This window comes from Gobio gobio (assembly GCF_949357685.1).
Source record: "Gobio gobio genome assembly, chromosome: 11".
NCBI lineage: Eukaryota > Metazoa > Chordata > Actinopteri > Cypriniformes > Gobionidae > Gobio > Gobio gobio.
Genome location: NC_137104.1, coordinates 10,046,714 through 10,066,255, shown reverse-complemented (window position 1 = coordinate 10,066,255; position 19,542 = coordinate 10,046,714). Strand labels below are relative to the sequence as shown.

General features: G+C 39.0%; 2 protein-coding genes across 2 annotated transcripts in view; one reads left to right on the top strand and one right to left on the bottom strand.

Annotated features, from left to right (window-relative positions):
• The window catches only part of rbm48 (RNA binding motif protein 48), a 6,756-nt gene extending 1,191 nt beyond the window's left edge, over nucleotides 1-5,565 (top strand). Inside the window, exons 3-5 of the mRNA XM_079828503.1 lie at nucleotides 2,375-2,520; nucleotides 2,606-3,174; nucleotides 4,377-5,565. Of these exons, the coding sequence (XP_079684629.1) occupies nucleotides 2,375-2,520; nucleotides 2,606-3,174; nucleotides 4,377-4,448 (787 nt within the window). The 3' untranslated portion in view covers nucleotides 4,449-5,565. The remainder of the gene's footprint in view (nucleotides 1-2,374; nucleotides 2,521-2,605; nucleotides 3,175-4,376) is intronic.
• clxn (calaxin) lies at nucleotides 4,553-11,063 on the bottom strand (the record flags this gene model as incomplete). The annotated part of the gene is made up of 6 exons (XM_079828504.1): nucleotides 4,553-4,603; nucleotides 4,698-4,802; nucleotides 4,886-5,037; nucleotides 5,111-5,215; nucleotides 10,680-10,826; nucleotides 10,997-11,063. The coding sequence occupies 6 exons, from the start codon at nucleotides 11,061-11,063 to the stop codon at nucleotides 4,553-4,555; spliced, it is 627 nt and encodes a 208-aa protein (XP_079684630.1).
• Between the last annotated feature and the right edge of the window lie 8,479 nt (nucleotides 11,064-19,542).

Below are 19,542 nucleotides of genomic sequence, written 5' to 3'. Positions count from 1 at the left end.
AATAACTTTATTTAAACTTGACCTTTTTTTACTCAAGGTTATGACACTTCAAGCTGATTATTATAAAGAGAATTTAATGCTGAAATTTGTACAAATATAGTCTTAAATTATCAGTTGTTTCTTTTACAAATAAGCAAAAATCAACAAAAAAAATATGTAATTCCATAAATCTGGGATTATTTATCTAATTATTTATTTTCATTCAATGCCTATAATAACACAAAGTTGTGCAGGGTTTTTCCTGCATTGAAATTTTTTTGGCGGCTGCCAAAACTAATTTTTGTACCGCCAAAGTCTAATTTGATGAGTTATTGTGATTTATGAGTGATGTAGAATAGATGACTGCTGCGCTTGTGACAGGGCGCATATATCTGAGTGACAGAGAGAACAATCAGAGAGAGAGTCTTAGCTCTTTCTCATATTTCACATTTTAATCAAAATCAAAAGGTCGGAAGACCGAATCCATGTTGCACGTGGCGCATTCAGACAATTTTTTTTCCCTGATTTACCGCTAGGTGTGAATTGCGCTCAAAAAAAGTTGACTATTCTCTGACCAGCTGACATTAAGCATACTTTCAATAAACATGAAACAAATCCTTTCCAGTTTTGAAGTATTTCTTTGTTGACAAAAAAAACAGACGGGATTTGGCACGCAACGCGTCTGCTAATGTCCGATTCGCGACCTAACGACTCCTTTGATCCGAATCATTTTAAAGACTGGTTAGATTTAGAATAACTGATCTGTCCAACACTGAGCTAACGAATCAGTTTAATCATTTACCAGGGTTCCCGCGAGGTCTTGAAAAGTCTAAAATTTAAAAATCTAAATTTTAGGCCTTAAAAAGTCTTAAATTCGCTGAAGTATTGAGTTCTAGGTCTTAAATCATTTTCAACAGGTCTTAATTTTCCTATGTCCAGGTAACGCTACCTCTAATGCTCATTGAAATGCTTCCTCTGCGCTTAAGTGTGTGTGTGTGTGTTTATTCCGGCCGGGTTGTTGTAGTTCTTTCTTTCGCTAGTCCAACTATAGTTCGCTTTTTTACAACTACAAATGAGACCACCATGCATCTTGTATTGCAGCCAATCCGCTTTCGTGTTATTGGCGCGAGTCTCTTTCGGATTTCACCACAGACACATCAAACGGATTTTACTCTTCAGCTTCAGTTCTCCAGTTCTCCAGTTCTTATAGTTCATTTTAGTATACATTTTGCTCTCCTTTCTTTCTGGCCAGCAAATTTCTCAATGACTCTCTGATTAAAGTCAGTCATCTCAGTAGTGTCATGACGTTTGCATTGTTCAGTCAGATATTTGAGGTCTCTTACCCCCGTTGTTGTCCAAAACTTCAGTACAGACACTTTGAAATAAAAGACAGGGAAAGCAATAAAGGGCAGCGCCCTCTATTGACCAGCCGCCACTGGATAGCTCACCACTGGACCTTTTGTCATGTGTGACTATTGTGCATCTAACATATGGTAAATGTGGCATCCTAATTATGAAAGAAAAAAAACATGCACATTTCTGGAAATGACCACCACAACATCAGTAAAAAAATAAATATATATTTATATTTATGTGTATATTTTATGTGAGAATTTTTTTCCCATCCTGGTGGGATTGAGCTATGAGGAAGTGCAAGTTTACTAATACTATTTTGCTTTGCAAGTAATTTTGTGATTCTGCATTTCCTTTGTATGTTTTTTATTGCGTGATATAGGTGTTAAATTTAATTCATCATGGTCTTAAAAAGTCTTAAATTTGACTTGGTGAAACCTGCAGAAACCCTGATTTACTCTGAACACCTCTGAAATGAGAACACAAGTGTGCTTACCCAATTTAGTGGTTAGTAAGAATTAGTTTTAATTATCCACAGTATTTCAGCTTATTTCTGTTGACAATGTGTAGTAAAATAACTAGCCTAAAATCATTTAGACTGGAGGGAGGTGAAACCAGAACAAAGTTGTTGTTAGCTAGCTGTAAAATTGTATATGGCAGAAAATTAGGCTATTTGTTCATTTTTAATGCTTCTTTTTAATATTGATATGATTTGTATACCAAAACAATTATCTGTAAATAGTGTAAAAAAGGAGGAACAAAAGAAACAAACATTGACGTAAGAGATCATACATAATATGAGATATTAAAATACGATAAGCAAAATTACTAACCGTTTCTTTGCATTTCTAAAATGTATTGTCAGTATTGCGCTCGCAGATCACGTGGTTAGGGTACTTTTTACCGTGTGTGTGTGTGAGGGGATGACCATCTCTATCAGCCACCACTGAAGACCATTTTTTTATACACTTGTTCATGAAGGACACAAAAAGCACTTGTGTCATGGAATGACATGCATGTGTTACAATGTGTACATTTGCAGGGTAGCTAAACGGCATACTGATGAAAAGAGCTTCTTTGGGGGTCAGCTGCATGTCTGCTATGCCCCCGAGTACGAAACTGTGGAAGAGACGAGGCACAAGTTACAGGACAGGAGGAGATATGTTAACAGAGCAAGCCAAAACGCAGGTATTTTTAATCGTGTCTCTTAATGGGTTACATCTGTAAAAAAAAAAAAAATCTATCTTAATCTATCTGCGTGTTGTTTTTTCAGCAAAACACTATGATCAGCAACAAGAAGTAAACACAGAGTCATCAAGCACCGACACACGAGCAGCAGCAGCAGCAGCACCAGCAGCACCTGAGATCCAGAAAGACTTTGTGAGCGCCAGAAGGGAGAATGTAAAGTCGGACTATTTGGGATTTCCCGTGCAGCCTTTGCCCCCAACGGAGGATGTTTCTTATAGACTTCCCAATTTTACACAGCCACTACAATGGCAGTGGACCACTGAAACAACATTACCTACGGAGGATAAGATGGGCTCTCTACATAATTTCATCCCTCCCGTCGCAGAAATGTCAAAGCGGAGTGCATCATCCTCATCTTCAAGTGTTAAAGAGAGAGATTTGAGTAAAAGGCAGAAAAACCCATCACCACCTGTTAGATTTATACCAAGGACTACACATTTAGAAAGCAGAAAAAGAAGATTGGAGGAGACCGTGATCTTTTTGAATGAAACTGAGACTCTAATTGGCCCAAAATTACCAGAGCTACCCAAGGTGGACATGGAGGATCATTCATTAAATGTAACCGCCAATATGATCCGTCAAACTATGACTAAGGTTAGTTTGTCTGTTTTATTCCTGCTGTAAATAGTATTCAAAGAGGACCTATTATGCCCTTTTAAAAAAAATGTATTTGGGTTTTGGTTTTGGGGTCGACTAGAATAGGTTTTCATGCTTGGATGTTCAAAAAACATTTTTCACGTTAGCCAGATTTTCAACCAAAAATTGTTCTGCGGAAAAAGCTTTAGCGCATCAAAATGTTTACCAATAAAGCTGATGAAAATTAAAATTTGTACATGTTGACACTATTTTTTCCCATTTAACATTAGTGTGTAAGTTATATGTTGATACTTCAAATGTTGCGAAAAACTATTTTGGAAACTTTTTGTCGAGGAAAGGGCTTTAACGCAAATAAATGTGGTGTCACATGACAGAATTAGCCTATACAGCGTCTGCGTTTGTGGCATTGCTCCCGTTAAGTTCAAAGGAATATTAAATCTGTTTCGATTTTTTTGCTGTTATTAATACTTATTTTTGTAGTTTTGTCTACTTTTTACAATCTAATAAAAGTTCATCAGAAAAATAATCGCTAACTGCATCTGAATATTGCTTGATCTAACCAATTAGAGACCAGATTCAGGTCACATGCTGCCCGTATATTTTTGGACTCAGATAGACATCCATTTGTCCGGCGTCCCTCGCGCATGAAATGGCATGAAACATATTGAAGAACATCAAAGCCAGTTTTTATTAAATGCTGAGGCTCTTACTAACAGCCAGCACATCGTATGAGTAAACTATTTTATTTTTATTTCACTTTTATATCATTTTTGTATACATGTATATTTCTGGAATTTTGACGGGGGCGGCGCCCCAGCGCCCTCTATTGACCAGCCGCCACTGGTCACGCCCCTTACCATAACTGCGAGTTTCAACACACCACTAACTAACTCAACCAGGCCTCGCCACTTTTATTTAGCATATGCTTTGGGCGGGAATTATTTAAATGAGGAATATTGTGACGTGTTTGTTCCCTGAAGAAAACTCAAGACTACAATGGAGGTGTTTCAGGGAGTTCAGGAACAGTGACACTGATATAGAGAATAACTCCCGCTGGAGCGACTTTGTTCTTTGCAACATTACACACTAAAGAAAGTGTGAAAATGTAAAAAGGTATAATAGGTCCCATTTTAAGTATGTGTGTGCAGTTTTTCATGATGGTATATTGCAACAACTATTTTTTTCTTTCTTTTCTTTAGGTCGCATCTGTTCCAGAGGTCAAACCTGTACAAGTGAAGACCACTATTCCAAAGCCACGCAGAAGAATTTAATAAGACAACGTGGGCTTGCATTAAACATTTATTTATTTCAGTTACAGCCAAAACATTTTTTTGACAAACCATTTTTTTCATTGGTCAAAATTCATTGGTTCTTTTCAATGTTCATGTGGTTCCTGGAATGCATATTGCTCGAATGACTGTATTCTCTGCCAAACAAATGGGGAAAAACATTTAAGAGCCTGTCCTTTTAAAATTACAATACGTTTTACATGCACAAATAGTTGCTTGTGATTTTTCTACCTTTGCATCTGGGAGGCAGTTGCCAAAAGCTTCTAGTAAAAGGTTTTCATCTATGACTGTCTTCTCAAAATCCTGATAAGAAACTTTCCCATCATGGTCATAATCCTGAAAAAAAGATATATGTCTTTTATACTTAACAATGGTAAAATATTCCAAATACATTTTCAGAGTCTGACACATAGTAGTACCATTTTTTTCAAGGCAATTTCCACAACATCCTTAATCCCCTCGTCGGGATCCTCTTCGGTGGGTTGCCTGATGAGGCTGTCTTTCAGCATTTGAATCATCTCCTCCCGTGAGATGTGTCCGTCACCATTCAGGTCGTATACATCAAAACAGACTAGACATTATACATGGAATATAATGAACTTCATGTACATAACCTTATAAATGATAAAATATAAAGAACTCACATTTTATTTTTTCGTCCAGCGTGCCTCGTAAAAAGACAGACAGACCTTCCACCCACTCTTTGACACTTACGTAGGTGTCATTGTCCTTGTCAAAGACACGAAAAACTGAACACACAAGGAGTTAATACAAAAATGTGGAAATGTGGTTGATATCCTCCTTGTGGCTTAGACAAAGGAGAATCTTTTATAGTAGTAGAATTTGATGAATACCAATATATTACAAAGATTTAGCTATTATTATTATTATTAAGTACTAAAATCCTTATATTTATTAAACTGCAAGTGTGTGTGTGTGTGTGTGTGTGTGTGTGTGTGTGTGTGTGTGTGTGTATACTATATACAGTGAGGAAAATAAGTATTTGAACACCCTGCTATTTTGCTAGTTCTCCCACTTAGAAATCATGGAGGGGTCTGAAATTGTCATCGTAGGTGCATGTCCACTGTGAGACATGTTTAAAAAAAAAAATCCAGAAATCACAATGTATGATTTTTTAACTATTTATTTGTATGATACAGCTGCAAATAAGTATTTGAACACCTGAGAAAATCAATGTTAATATTTGGTACAGTAGCCTTTGTTTGCAATTACAGAGGTCAAACGTTTCCTGTAGTTTTTCACCAGGTTTGCACACACTGCAGGAGGGATTTTGGCCCACTCCTCCACACAGATCTTCTCTAGATCAGTCAGGTTTCTGGCCTGTCACTGAGAAACACGGAGTTTGAGCTCCCTCCAAAGATTCTCTATTGGGTTTTGGTCTGGAGACTGGCTAGGCCACGCCAGAATCTTGATATGCTTCTTACAGAGCCACTCTTTGGTTATCCTGGCTGTTTGCTTCGGGTCATTGTCATGTTGGAAGACCCTGCCTCGACCCATCTTCAATGCTCTAACTGAGGGAAGGAGGTTGTTCCCCAAAATCTTGCAATACATGGCCCCAGTCATCCTCTACTTAATACAGTGCAGTCGCCCTGTCCCATGTGCAGAAAAACACCCCCAAAGCATGATGCTACCACCCCCATGCTTCACAGTAGGGATGGTGTTCTTGGGATGGTACTCATCATTCTTCTTCCTCCAAACACGTTTAGTGGAATTATGACCAAAAAGTTCTATTTTGATCTCATCTGACCACATGACTTTCTCCCATGACTCCTCTGGATCATCCAAATGGTCATTGGCAAACTTAAGACGGGCCTGGACATGTGCTGGTTTAAGCAGGGGAACCTTCCGTGCCATGCATGATATCAAATCATGACGTCTTAGTGTATTACCAACAGTAACCTTGGAAACGGTGGTCTGGTCCCAGCTCTTTTCAGGTCATTGACCAGCTCCTCCCGTGTAGTTCTGGGCTGATTTCTCACCTTTCTTAGGATCATTGAGACCCCACGAGGTGAGATCTTGCATGGAGCCCCAGTCCAAGGGAGATTGTCTCTAGTGTCTTTGGACAGCTCTTTGGTCTTGGCCATGTTAGTAGTTGGATTCTTACTGATTGTATGGGGTGGACAGGTGTCTTTCTGCAGCTAACGACCTCAAACAGGTGCATCTAATTTAGGATAATAAATGGAGTGGAGGTGGACATTTTAAAAGCAGACTAACAGGTCATTGAGGGTCAGAATTCTAGCTGATAGACAGGTGTTCAAATACTTATTTGCAGCTGTATCATACAAATAAATAGTTAAAAAATCATACATTGTGATTTATGGATTTTTTTATTATGTTTTATTATGATTATGTCTCTCACAGTGGACATGCACCTACGATGAAAATTTTAGACCCCTCCATGATTTCTAAGTGGGAGAACTTGCAAAGGTGTTCAAATACTTATTTTCCTCTCTGTATGTGTGTGTGTGTGTGTGTGTGTGTGTGTGTGTGTGTGTGTGTGTGTGTGTGTGTGTGTGTGTGTGTGTGTGTGTGTGTGTGTATATATATATATATATATATATATATATATATATATATATATATATATATATATATATATATATATATATATATATATATATATATACTATATATACACTCACCTAAAGGATTATTAGGAACACCATTCTAATACTGTGTTTGACCCCCTTTCGCCTTCAGGACTGCCTTAATTCTACGTGGCATTGATTCAACAAGGTGCTGAAAGCATTCTTTAGAAATGTTGGCCCATATTGATAGGATAGCATCTTGCAGTTGATGGAGATTTGTGGGATGCACATCCAGGGCACGAAGCTCCCGTTCCACCACATCCCAAAGATGCTCTATTGGGTTGAGATCTGGTGACTGTGGGGGCCATTTTAGTACAGTGAACTCATTGTCATGTTCAAGAAACCAATTTGAAATGATTTGAGCTTTGTGACATGGTGCATTATCCTGCTGGAAGTAGCCATCAGAGGATGGTGGTACATGGTGGTCATAAAGGGATGGACATAGTCAGAAACAATGCTCAGGTAGGCCGTGGCATTTAAACGATGCCCAATTGGCACTAAGGAACCTAAATTGGTCCAAGAAAACATCCCCCACACCATTACACCACCACCACCAGCCTGCACAGTGGTAACAAGGCATGATGGATCCATGTTTTCATTCTGTTTACGCCAAATTCTGACTCTACCATTTGAATGTCTCAACAGAAATCGAGACTCATCAGACCAGGCAACATTTTTCCAGTCTTCAACTGTCCAATTTTGGTGCGCTTGTGCAAATTGTAGCCTCTTTTTCCTATTTGTAGTGGAGATAAGTGGTACCTGGTGGGATCTTCTGCTGTTGTAGCCCATCCCCCTCAAGGTTGTGTGTGTTGTGGCTTCACAAATGCTTTGCTGCATACCTCGGTTGTAACGAGTGGTTATTTCAGTCAAAGTTGCTCTTCTATCAGCTTGAATCAGTCGCCCCATTCTCCTCTGACCTCTAGCATCAACAAGGCATTTTCGCCCACAGGACTGCCACATACTGAATGTTTTTCCCTTTTCACACCATTCTTTGTAAACCCTAGAAATGGTTGTGCGTGAAAATCCCAGTAACTGAGCAGATTGTGAAATACTCAGACCGGCCCGTCTGGCACCAACAACCATGCCACGCTCAAAATTGCTTAAATCACCTTTGTTTCCCATTCTGACATTCAGTTTGGAGTAGGGCTGCTCGATTATGGAAAAAATCATAATCACGATTATTTTGGTCAATATTGAAATCACGATTATGTAACACGATTATTTCACATGACTTTGGGAATGTGTTGTATTTATTAAAAATACACCTTTCAACAATTCAATTGAAATTGTAACATTTGTTGTACTTTTTGAACTATTAAAATAAATAAGATAAACAATATGGTTCGGCTAGATATGCTTTTCAGGTACGTCTAACATTAGTTTTCAGGTACAGAAATGTCTCATGTGTAAAATAACATTGCATATTTGAGTGCATAAATTAAAGATGAATCCTATTAAACTTACAAAAGCTATTCAATCCGGATCGGATATGCGTCGTCTTTCTCGACTGTATAAAGTTCACTTAAGGCATATACAGACTATGTCTGCTAGGATACTCATCAAGATGGACATGTTGACATACGTTTTGTGTGAGTTTGTCCGTTCAAGAGCAAGACTTGAAAGAGAACTCAATATTTGCGCGCTGAGAGACGTGTGCGCGCTCTCGGATGATACATTATCAGATACAGATACATTTTCTCACAGCGCGCGGCTTCTCATTCGCGTCTTCTGGCACTAAACCCGGGTGATGACAGTGAAAACGACTGGACATATTCAAACATACGGCAGCACTCGCATGCATTGAACAAAGTTTACAAAGAGAGAATTCTTTGAAAAATATGAGGGGAAAAAAGGACGTTTACACGGCATCCCTGCTCTCGTCAGTTTTTGTTTCTTTATTAGATTGTCATAGGTCACTCTGTTTAATTTTCAAGTGGTTAAACAAATTCGTGGTGTTCTCTTGCGTTGCAGCCACTACATGTAGCAAATCTTGCACGTAACATGTTTTTGCTCGTCGTCTGATTCCTCGAAGCCAAACTGTTCCCAGACAACGGAGTTGGTTTTGCCTTTTTTGCTCACCAAACGCTGCTGTAACTGCCCTCCTTCTGCCATCTTTACTCGCGCCGAGTTTTTAAATTCCAGCGGATGATATGCACACGAAACTCACGAACTGGGTGAGAGAGATTGTGGCTTAATTCGGGAGGGGCGGATGAGCGCATGCGCGTTTCATTCAGAACGCAAGGCAAAATAATCGTTTTTTCTCGATTGTACTATTTTGGTGATCGTTGGGAGGCAAAATCGAAATCGAAATCGAAATTCGATTAATTGCACAGCCCTAGTTTGGAGTTCAGGAGATTGTCTTGACCAGGACCACACCCCTAAATGCATTGAAGCAACTGCCATGTGATTGGTTGATTAGATAATTGCATTAATGAGAAATTGAACAGGTGTTCCTAATAATCCTTTAGGTGTGTGTGTGTGTGTGTGTGTGTGTGTGTGTGTGTGTGTGTGTGTGTGTGTGTGTGTGTGTGTGTGTGTGTGTGTGTGTGTGTGTGTGTGTGTGTGTGTGTGTGTGTGTGTGTGTGTGTGTGTGTGTGTATATATATATATATATATATTATTGTACACACACACAGTACTGGTCAAAAGTTTGGACACATTACTGTTTTATGTTTTTGAAAGAAGTCTCTTATGCTCATCAAGCCTGAATTTATTTGAGAAAAAACTGCAATATTGCCAATATTATTACATTATTTAAAATTTAATTTATTTCTGTGATCAAAGCTGAATTTTCAACATCATTACTCCAGTCTTCAGTGTCACATGATCCTTCAGAAATCATTCTGATATGCTGATTTATGATCAATGTTGGAAACAGTTGTGCAGCTTAGTATATATTTGGAATCTGTGATACTTTTTTCAGGATTCATTGATGAATAAAAAGTTAAAAAAGAACAGCATTTATTCAAAATAGAAATCTCTTCTAAGAACAAAAATCTTTACTATCACCTTAACTTATCAATTTAACACATCCTTGCTGACTAAAATAATCAATTTCCTTAAAAAAAAAATAAAGACTGACCCCAAACTTTTGAACGGTAGTATATATTGTTACAAAAGATTTCTAATTTAAATAAAAGCAGTTGTTTTTTTCTTTGTACTTTTTATTCTGAAAAAAAAAGTATCACGGGTTATAGAAAAAATATTAAGCAGCACAGCTATTTCCAACATTGATAAATCAGCATATTAGAATGATTTCTGAAGGATCATGTGACTCTAAAGACTGGAGTAATGATGCGGAAAATTCAGATTTGCTTCACAGAAATAATTATATTTAATATATAAAGTATATTAAAATAGAAAACCATTATTTTAAATTGTAATAATATTTCACAATATTACAGATTTTTTTCTGTATTTTTGGCCAAATAAATGCAGGCTTGATGAGAATAAGAGACTTCTTTCAAAAACCGTGTAGATACAATACACACACACACACACGCGTGTATGTATTTATTTATTTATACTCTCACACACCACTATATAATATACTATACTGTACTGCTAGGGTCTATAATCGTCCTCATCTAAATCAGAAACGTACCTCTGTCCATCATCACATCATCGGTCATCCCGAATGTGTTGTGCAGGATATTTCTGAACCTGACCCGGTCGAGTCCTCTTCTCTCCGCCTGCTCTCCCAGCAGACCGTTGAACAGCTTTATTAGACACTCCGCCTCGGTTTTATCGACTACGACATGATCATTAAACAAGGTATTTATTGTAACTCTGACTTTATAGTGCAGGACACATTCTGGTAATGAACTAGCAGCTGCTATCAAACGTTTTATTTGAATTGTATAATAAAGAATAATATTAACTGACATATAAGACGAAAAAAACAAGTTAGAAGATACCTACAATGCTTGACCTGCCTGCATAAAGTTTCAGCGAGGCTTTGAATGAGTTTTCTGTTCATTGCCGACATTGTCTGCAAGTTCCTACACAAGTCTGTCGTTAGATGTTGCTATAGAAACGCGTAATGGAGGCGGAGAGATGTAGTGACGAGGCGTGCGCCTCAATCAGCTCCCTATTTCAGTAGTCAGGGCACTGATAAGGACATAAATCAATGGGCTGACTCCCCGATCAGTGCCCTGACTACTGAACTAGGGAGCTGATTGAGGCGCACCCTAGATCTGTACTGCGCAGCCGGACATCATGGTAACACGGGGTCTTCTCAGAGCTGGACAGATCTCTGACACAGCACAACATCATGGATAGATGGGAAAAGTCAAAATTTTAAGACGGACTTTGAGAAGAATCCTCCAAATATTTTATGCATAATAATGTTGTTTATTTCGATTTCTGATTTAGCATGTGAGTGTTTTTATTTTTATTTTAACTAAGCATGTATCAGATTTTACCCACCAAGACATCCAGCGATGTAAACAGTGACATCTACTTCAGCAAAGTCTTGAAATATCTAAGAAGACAGATTGTGAAGAAAAAATAAATTACCATTTCTTTCTTTCCAGTATGATTTTTGGTAACACTTTACAATAAAGTTTCATTAGTTAACATTAGTTAATGTATTAACTAACATGAACCAACCATGAGCAATACATTTGTTACACTCTAAAAAAAAAAAAAAAAGGAACCACTGAAGCACCAAAGTTGGTGCTATATAGCACTAAAAAAGGTTCCCCTATGATTACGAGCCAAGAACCATTTTTGGTGCCATATAGAACCTTTTTTTTTTAGAGAGTAGCCTACTGTATCTTTGGTAACGTAGTTAATAAAAATACAGCTGTTCTTGGTTTGTTCATGTTAGTTCTCAGTGCATTAACTAATGTTAACAAGATTTTAATAAAGTATTAGTACATGTCGAAATGAACATTAACAAAGATAAATATGTAATGCTTTATAAGAGCAGTTCATTATTATTTCATGTTAACTTGTTTACTAATGAACCTTATTGTAAAGTGTTACCGATTTTTTTTTTTCTCTGTGTGCGATGTCATTTCTATGGAAACTTTCTGCCACGGAATAAAAAAGCAACTGTGACTCCTTTAAAGACTATATCTCACAATTTTTACTTTAGCACTTTCACACATAGAGATCACTACAGTGGACGGCTATTCAAGAAGCCATTTCTTGTGTATGCATGGGTTTTGATGGCATAGCTGCACATCAACCTCTAAATGGACACTAGTGCATCTATACACTGCCGCTAAGTGGCAAGCCGTTGTATGTGGAGCTTTCTTTTCTCCAAACAAAGATGTCAGAAATGCCAAGTTGCTCTGGAATATTCCTTATCCTAGAAGGTTCTTGCAGGGGGGGAAAATGTTGTAGCATCAAGTAACATTTAAGGAGTCATCATTGTTAAATTTCCCAAGTATTGATTTTAGATGGGGAGGAAATTCTGATCTGTCCACTAAACTGGACATCAGGCATCACCAGCTATATTTCAGCTACAATTCATTCTATTACTGTGACTGTTGTTCTTGAAAATACTTCCCCTGCAGTCACTTTTTGGCTGTAAATAAATATATTTGTTTGATTAGAATGTAATTTTCAGTTACATCAAAAAGTAATCTGATTGCGTAATACATGTTAATAACACTGCTTATTTCAGATGAGACTGAAAACACCTGAAAACTAGTTTTTCCACAGAGCTGTACCTTCACCAGATCTTTGATGGAATCACATCCTTATGTTCTGATAACAAAGACACACAAAAATTAAATATGAAGTTCTTCCCCATCATCATTTAATTCATTGGTTTGTTAAAGAAAGACTTTCTACAAAACAAAACTCATGTCTGACTCTCCATGTCTTGCGCATATTATGATGTAGCCGTGCTGCTCACTTTTCATAATCAACATAGATGAGATGAAATTTAAAATAAAAATAATAATATAGGCTAATCTTTAAACATAGCCTAACTATGAAACTAAATAGGCTACGTTTTCTTTAACCCTCTGGCCTCTGGATTTTTTTCGTCATGACAGCGGAAACCACTCACAATACTCAATCATTTTTAGCCATACAGATAAGTGCAAGACACATGATAAACTATAAATTGTCTACTTTTATTTGTGTACACTCACAATAACAACACAACTTTGTGCTTTTGTAAAATAAATAAAACCGGTGCGCTTTCAGCTCTGCGAGAATCTTTCTGAAACAAGTCTCAAAGAGGAACTGAAACTTGGCGAATACTTATTACATAAACATGAAACATACGTCTAAAGAAAGCTTGAAATCGCCACTTTTAAATAAATAATTCACATTTTAGAGTGAATTACTGGTAAACATTTTTACAAACATTATCAACATGTATTTTAGGCTATTTCCATGACACATCCTTTAAATGTAACGATATTCAATGCAAAACAAGAATGGAAAATATACTTTTTTTTGTATGACCATATGTGTCAACCTTTCGTATTAGGCCGTGGATTCAGGGAACAGATTATTTTGCATGCACTCCCCTCTGCTGTCTTAATTTCAAAAATGTAGTTTGTTTATTAAACGCAAAGTTTTTAATTTCAAAAGCATTTCTAAATTCAATTAATATTTCCAACAAACGGAAATCCAAGCCAAAATAACATAGTGGTAAAAAATAGGGGTGTGCACGAATATTCAATTATTCGATCTGTAATTAATATTCGAAATATAAAAATAGTATTTGAATTTTACTATATTGCCGTAAATGCAGTGAATCCATGATAAATCCATCTAAAACGGTTGTGAAGCGTGTTAATAAGTTAAGTGTTTTGATCACATAATGTTGTCCTCGTCTGTCTCGCGAAGTTTGGAATGAACATTGAAAATGATCTTACAAAATGGAGTTACTTTTGATAAAACGAATTAATGAAACTGAGTCTGAGAAATCACATCAAATCCAAACACCAGTTGAATGAGGACAGCTGTCCATCACTGCATTCACGATTGCAGGTAAGCACAGATGTTCACCGAGTGAGAGAGCAAAATGATCTTGAGACAAATGCTTCCTTTAAGTTTTGTCGAGGGTGTAAGACCGCATGAATTCGCTCCAAGGATCGGTAGCGAACCGCGGTGAAGGCCGCACGCATTCAGTGTTTCAGCTGGAAGAATGGATTTGATTATAATATTCTTTATCTGACTCCATTTATCATAGTTGTCGCATTTAGAAGAGAATGCCAACCGGTTGTTTGATCATTTATATTTGATAGTTAATCATACATTCAATCGTTCCGTTTTAACCCTTTGTTGCAATTATACCGTTCCACATTGGAGCTAGTTAATAATTACAGATTAATTCAGAAAGGATCAAAAATTTAACAATTTATTAACAATCAAGTAAATGTAAAATGTCAATTACATAATAGACAGAAATCTCTTCTAAAAGGAAACACAAATTCTAGTTATGGTTACACTTAAAATCGTTTCAAATAAATGTAAACATAAACCTTTAATTATGCTCAGTAGGCCTCTGCCTAGAATGTTACCTGTGAGAGAGAGAGAGAAAGAGAGAGAGAGAGAGAAAGAAAGAGGGAGAGAGCTAAAGAACAGCTCTCTCCAGAGAAAGCCAGAGAATCCAAAGAGAGCGAGCTACAGATGAAATTCTCTTTTATCCTCTTCCCTGAAGTCACCAAATTCAAATCTGACTCTTGTAAAACTGACCAATCAGACCAAACCGTGAGACATTTGAAAGTAACCAATCAGAAGAGCAGGAAACACAATAAAGTGCTGTTAGAAACATCACTTAACACCTTTTTCTACGTGTCTCTGCAACGTCTGTCAGCGGGGCTTGTTTTCTCACCCGAGAATATCGTCATCCACATGATATTGTTTTTCTCAAAATTATAATGTGAAACAATATATTCTAACTCGAGTGTACGATAACGTACTTGGTTACTCTCGTAACCTCGGTTCCCTGAGAGAGGGAACGAGTGTTGCGTATGGGAAAAGTTCCTTTTCTCTTGAATATGAAGCAAAACTTTTATTCATATAAGTATCTATGCAAAACGAAGTGCCGTTGCACAGCAATACAACAGAGCGAGGTGCGCGCTGATTGGCCGTGCTGCGGCAACTGCAGGAACCTAACTTATCTGAAGCAGCAGAGAGGAGCAGCAACTGGCTGTGGTTGAGACGTAAAGATTCTGCCTGGGGATCTCAAGCACAATAGAAAGAAACGCTGATGTACAGATAAGTAAGCTGGGCTGAGTTGAGTGGGGGACGGAGGGGGGTGATGCTGGGACGCCAGAATCACCGTTGAGCGTTCTTGAGGTGTCGTGGGCTAGTCAATGAAACACTGAGGATGGAAGGTGCCCACTTGAAGACCCCAGAGATGTACCCTACTTAGCTCAATCCAGACGGTTGTCATGCTGATGCGCTGGGGAGGCCGCACTATCGTTAATCCCCGGAGCCAGCATCGCAGCCAATGGATTTCCTATGGATTGCGCGGTGGACTTAGTAGCGCGAAGGTCTGGCCTGAAACACTTGAAGGACGGCCATGGTGTGGAGCGCCGAGGCAGCTTGGCCGGCGGAGGTATATGCTCGGCCGGCGAGAGCTGAAGTGGTGCGGCAAGGTTTCGAGGGGTGTTGCGCCCTGGCCTGCCATCCTCTGGAGGAGGGCGGGCAGATGTGCGCAGCGACGGCCTCTTCGAGGGGAGGAAGACTCTTGTAGCCTTTTTCCTTTGCGCCGTCAACAGTTGAGAGCGCTGGAGAAAAGGCAGACTTGGCGCGAGCTGAGTAGGGCAATATCCACGACTTTGTCAGCTGATCGTGCACCTCCGGGAAGAAGGGGGCAGGCTTCTGAGGGGAGGAAAGGCGGTGGCTTTCTAAGAACCACTCATCCAGCCTACTCCGTGCTGGCTCCTGGGGCTGGGACCACTCGAGCCCGAGGTCTCCTACAGCCCTGGTGAGCAAGCAAACCAGCTCTGGGTCCATGCTGGTTTTGGCGCTTGTGGCGGTCTGCGTCGAAGCAGAGGGCTCCGAGACAGAATCTGACCCACTCGCTGCCAGATGCAGCCATAGAAAGGCTGTCTTCCTCCTCCTCTCGTGCTGGTCCACTGAAGGAAACGGAACAGGCCGCTGCAAGGGAGGGGCGCTGTTCTTCCTGGGTGAACATGACCAGCGAGGGCGAGGCACGTGGTGAATTACCCGGCATGAAGTCGCTCAAACGCTCAGGTGGCCTCTGGTCGCGCGAGTGATTTTATTTGGTGCTTTTTGTGCATTTGCGCATTTGAAGCGGATTCGTGTCTGACACCCGAGATGAAAAATCTGAACTTTGGCATCTATTCTCGCCGCGTTAACCAATCAGGAGCCTGCTTGCTGCTGTCACGTGGTAAAGTGACGTGATGAGAAACCCCGCTTAAAATACTACTGTTATTGTGTCACACATTTTTCAGGTGAAAATGTCGTTGTTTAAATTCAAATCTGTGGTTTATTTATAAAGAGAGCATCTATTTAAAAAAAAATTATCTTGCGTTTTTGGAGTTGTGAGATCCAGGTGATCACCGGGCGCTCAGCGCTCATTAACCCCGGCGAGAACAGCCTTTCCTCGGCCAGTCCTTCTGACGTTTGCCGCTGGCTCGGATGCCTCTATAGTGGTTAAACATGAGATAGAATTTGTTTTGTGTAGATTTAACGGACAATCTTTGGTGTCATGAATCTATAATTTGTTGTCTTCCAAATCGTTTGGACTGAGGGCAAAGAGAAGTTTCATAACTTTATTTTTTAGGATATTAAAATATACATGCAGTGAAGCTAATGTATTACATTTTTTTTACAATCGCTATGACAATTTTTTCAATACTTTTAACAAATTTCCTAAACTCTTAACACAGTTAGCACAACACCTGTCTGTGCAGGCTATACAATTAACCCACTTTTACACAAAATGCATATAGTTAACACAAATTTAAAATGCTTGAACTTCTTTTACACACAAGCTCAACCAAGACCAAAACAATGGATTTTTACTGCCAAATTTACCAATGCTTTAACACTGTATGTTAGAACAGATAACACCATGTTCTAAACCTAACCTTATAGGTTAAAGTCAAGGTAAACAGCTGTTCATATTGTGCATTGAAACGCAAATATATCCCCTGTATTTTATTCCATTGTTACTGAGAAACAGCGGGTTGAAGTTATGCGAATATATAAATCACAGCTGATTCCCATCTAGGAATTGTTCAGGTGTTGATGTTCTTTCAATCACATGACCATATGGTATACAGTAAAAGAGGACATCTTTGGGCTTATCTTGTGTGAAAAAGGAACAATACAGAGCAACACAAAGAAAGTAAGAAAAACGCCTGCACGAGGGAGAGGAAGAGGAAGATGAGTACCAGGACAAGGGAGAGGAGTGGGACAAGGGCAAGGGAGAGGAATGCCTGGACAAGGACACAGTAGAGGATGAGGAGTTAGAATGCATGATGGCGCTCAAAGAAAGGCCAGAATTAGGGTAACTGATGAAATAAGAGCTACTATCATAGACATGTCATAAACCACAGGCTAACATACAGAGAGGCTGGTGAACGAGTACAGCCAAATCTCAGCAGAGACACAGTGGCATCCATTATCCTGAATTTTCCAGAAACCAACAGGTAGGATATTGTATAAGGGCTTCTCCTAATGTAAAGTGAAAATACTTTTACAATGTATTACAGTGACTGTATGCCTCTGGTCTCTAATATGTATCTGTATTTTGTCTATCTAAGGATTCAACGTCTACCTCCCTAAATGAAGAACAGGAACCTGCTATTGTCAACATAGTGATTGCTGATAATGAAATAAAACTAAAAGGCATTCTATAAAGCTACTCTGAGATGGGTCATTCATTTTTTGTATTGAATTTCTGCAGCAAAAGAAACAAAATGCATGCATTTACTAAACCCAACAAACCAAAAATATGGAGAGTCTTCAAAAGACACAATCTATAATCAATAAAATATACTGTCTATTGTATAAGGGCAGTGCAGTTTGTGTAAATCCATCTAGTGTTAGTGTTTCTATGACATTGTGCTATGATTGACTAAATGTTCCTGTTGGAAGAGAACATGTGTTAGAGTTTTGGTAGACATAGTGTATTGTGTTAGTGTATTATTGTATTTTGAAAATTAGTGTTGGAGTTTAGTTTTTCAAAGTGTGATTTTGAGCATAAAATGAACCGTTTTGCCAATTGTGTGTTGTGGTTGTGTTGATGCGTTAAGAGTTTAGGAAGTGTTTAATGTGTAATATTTTTTTAATGAAAATGAAAAGAGGCAGAGTGGTGTTTTATGACATATTTCGTTTTATTATAGCCTAAAAAATACATACAGGAGTGACATATATTCAAGACTCTATAACCTATAGTTTCAGCCTTACTCAAAGGCTGCGGAAACAGGCCATTGGGTTCATTATGCACGTCAATCCATTCCCGATGTTCTTGGTTTGCTAAATATACAGGCAATAAATTGAGGAAACATTGGTCAAAATTAAAATACAATTTATTCAAAACGAAATTCACTTTAACTGTATCAGGTGGCGGATCACTTTCTTTACTCCTACTGGTAGTCTCTAGATCGCTTTTTTTTTTTTATCTGCATATATTATTATTATTTGTATTATTATTATAATTGTTGTTATTGTTTCTCGCTTTTCACTCATCACAGCACGGGCAGATGTCGGCCTCCTTCCAGCTCCACCAAGCGGTCTGAGGAACCCCTGATTCTGATCGTCTATGAGGTCGAAACCCCAAGAAGACCAGCACCAAACCCCCCCCAGACAACCGGTTCACACTGGCTCTCAGCACAACAGCAGCTCCCGAACGCGAGTCAGCAATCCCGTGAGAAGCTGCACTGAACCCCGTCCGTCACCCACCGTGGAAGCTTCACTATTGATCTTCACTGCTGTGAGAGATATAAAGCAGCGTTTCGCTGTGGTAAGAGCGCTTCACTTGGGCGAAGAGTGAGTGCGAGTGTCACCCGATCTGACGGCCACGGGTCATTCCCATACATATGGTGTGGAGGGACACACACATCACCCAACACCATCCAACACAGACATCCCGCGAGAAGCTGAACACAGAGGCCCTGTCACCTGCCACCGAGGTGCTTCATCCAGCTCTGTGATGAGTGAAGCCGTCAAATATTATTATTATCATCATCAGAGGCCGATCTGCCAAGGTGCTTCTTCCAGCTCTGTGATAAATGTTTTTATTATCATTTTAGTTGTTATTTTTTATTTATACATTCTTATGGTAAATGGTCTGCATTTATATAGCACTTTTTACCGACCTACGGCCATCCAAAGCGCTTTACATTTGCCTCACATTCACCCATTCATACACTCATTCACACACCGACGGCGGTGTCAGCCATGCAAGGCGCCATCCAGCTCATCGGGAGCAGCTGGGGTTAGGTGTCTTGCTCATGGACACCTCGACACTTGGTCAGGTGGAACCGGGGATCGAACCACCAACCTTCCAGTTT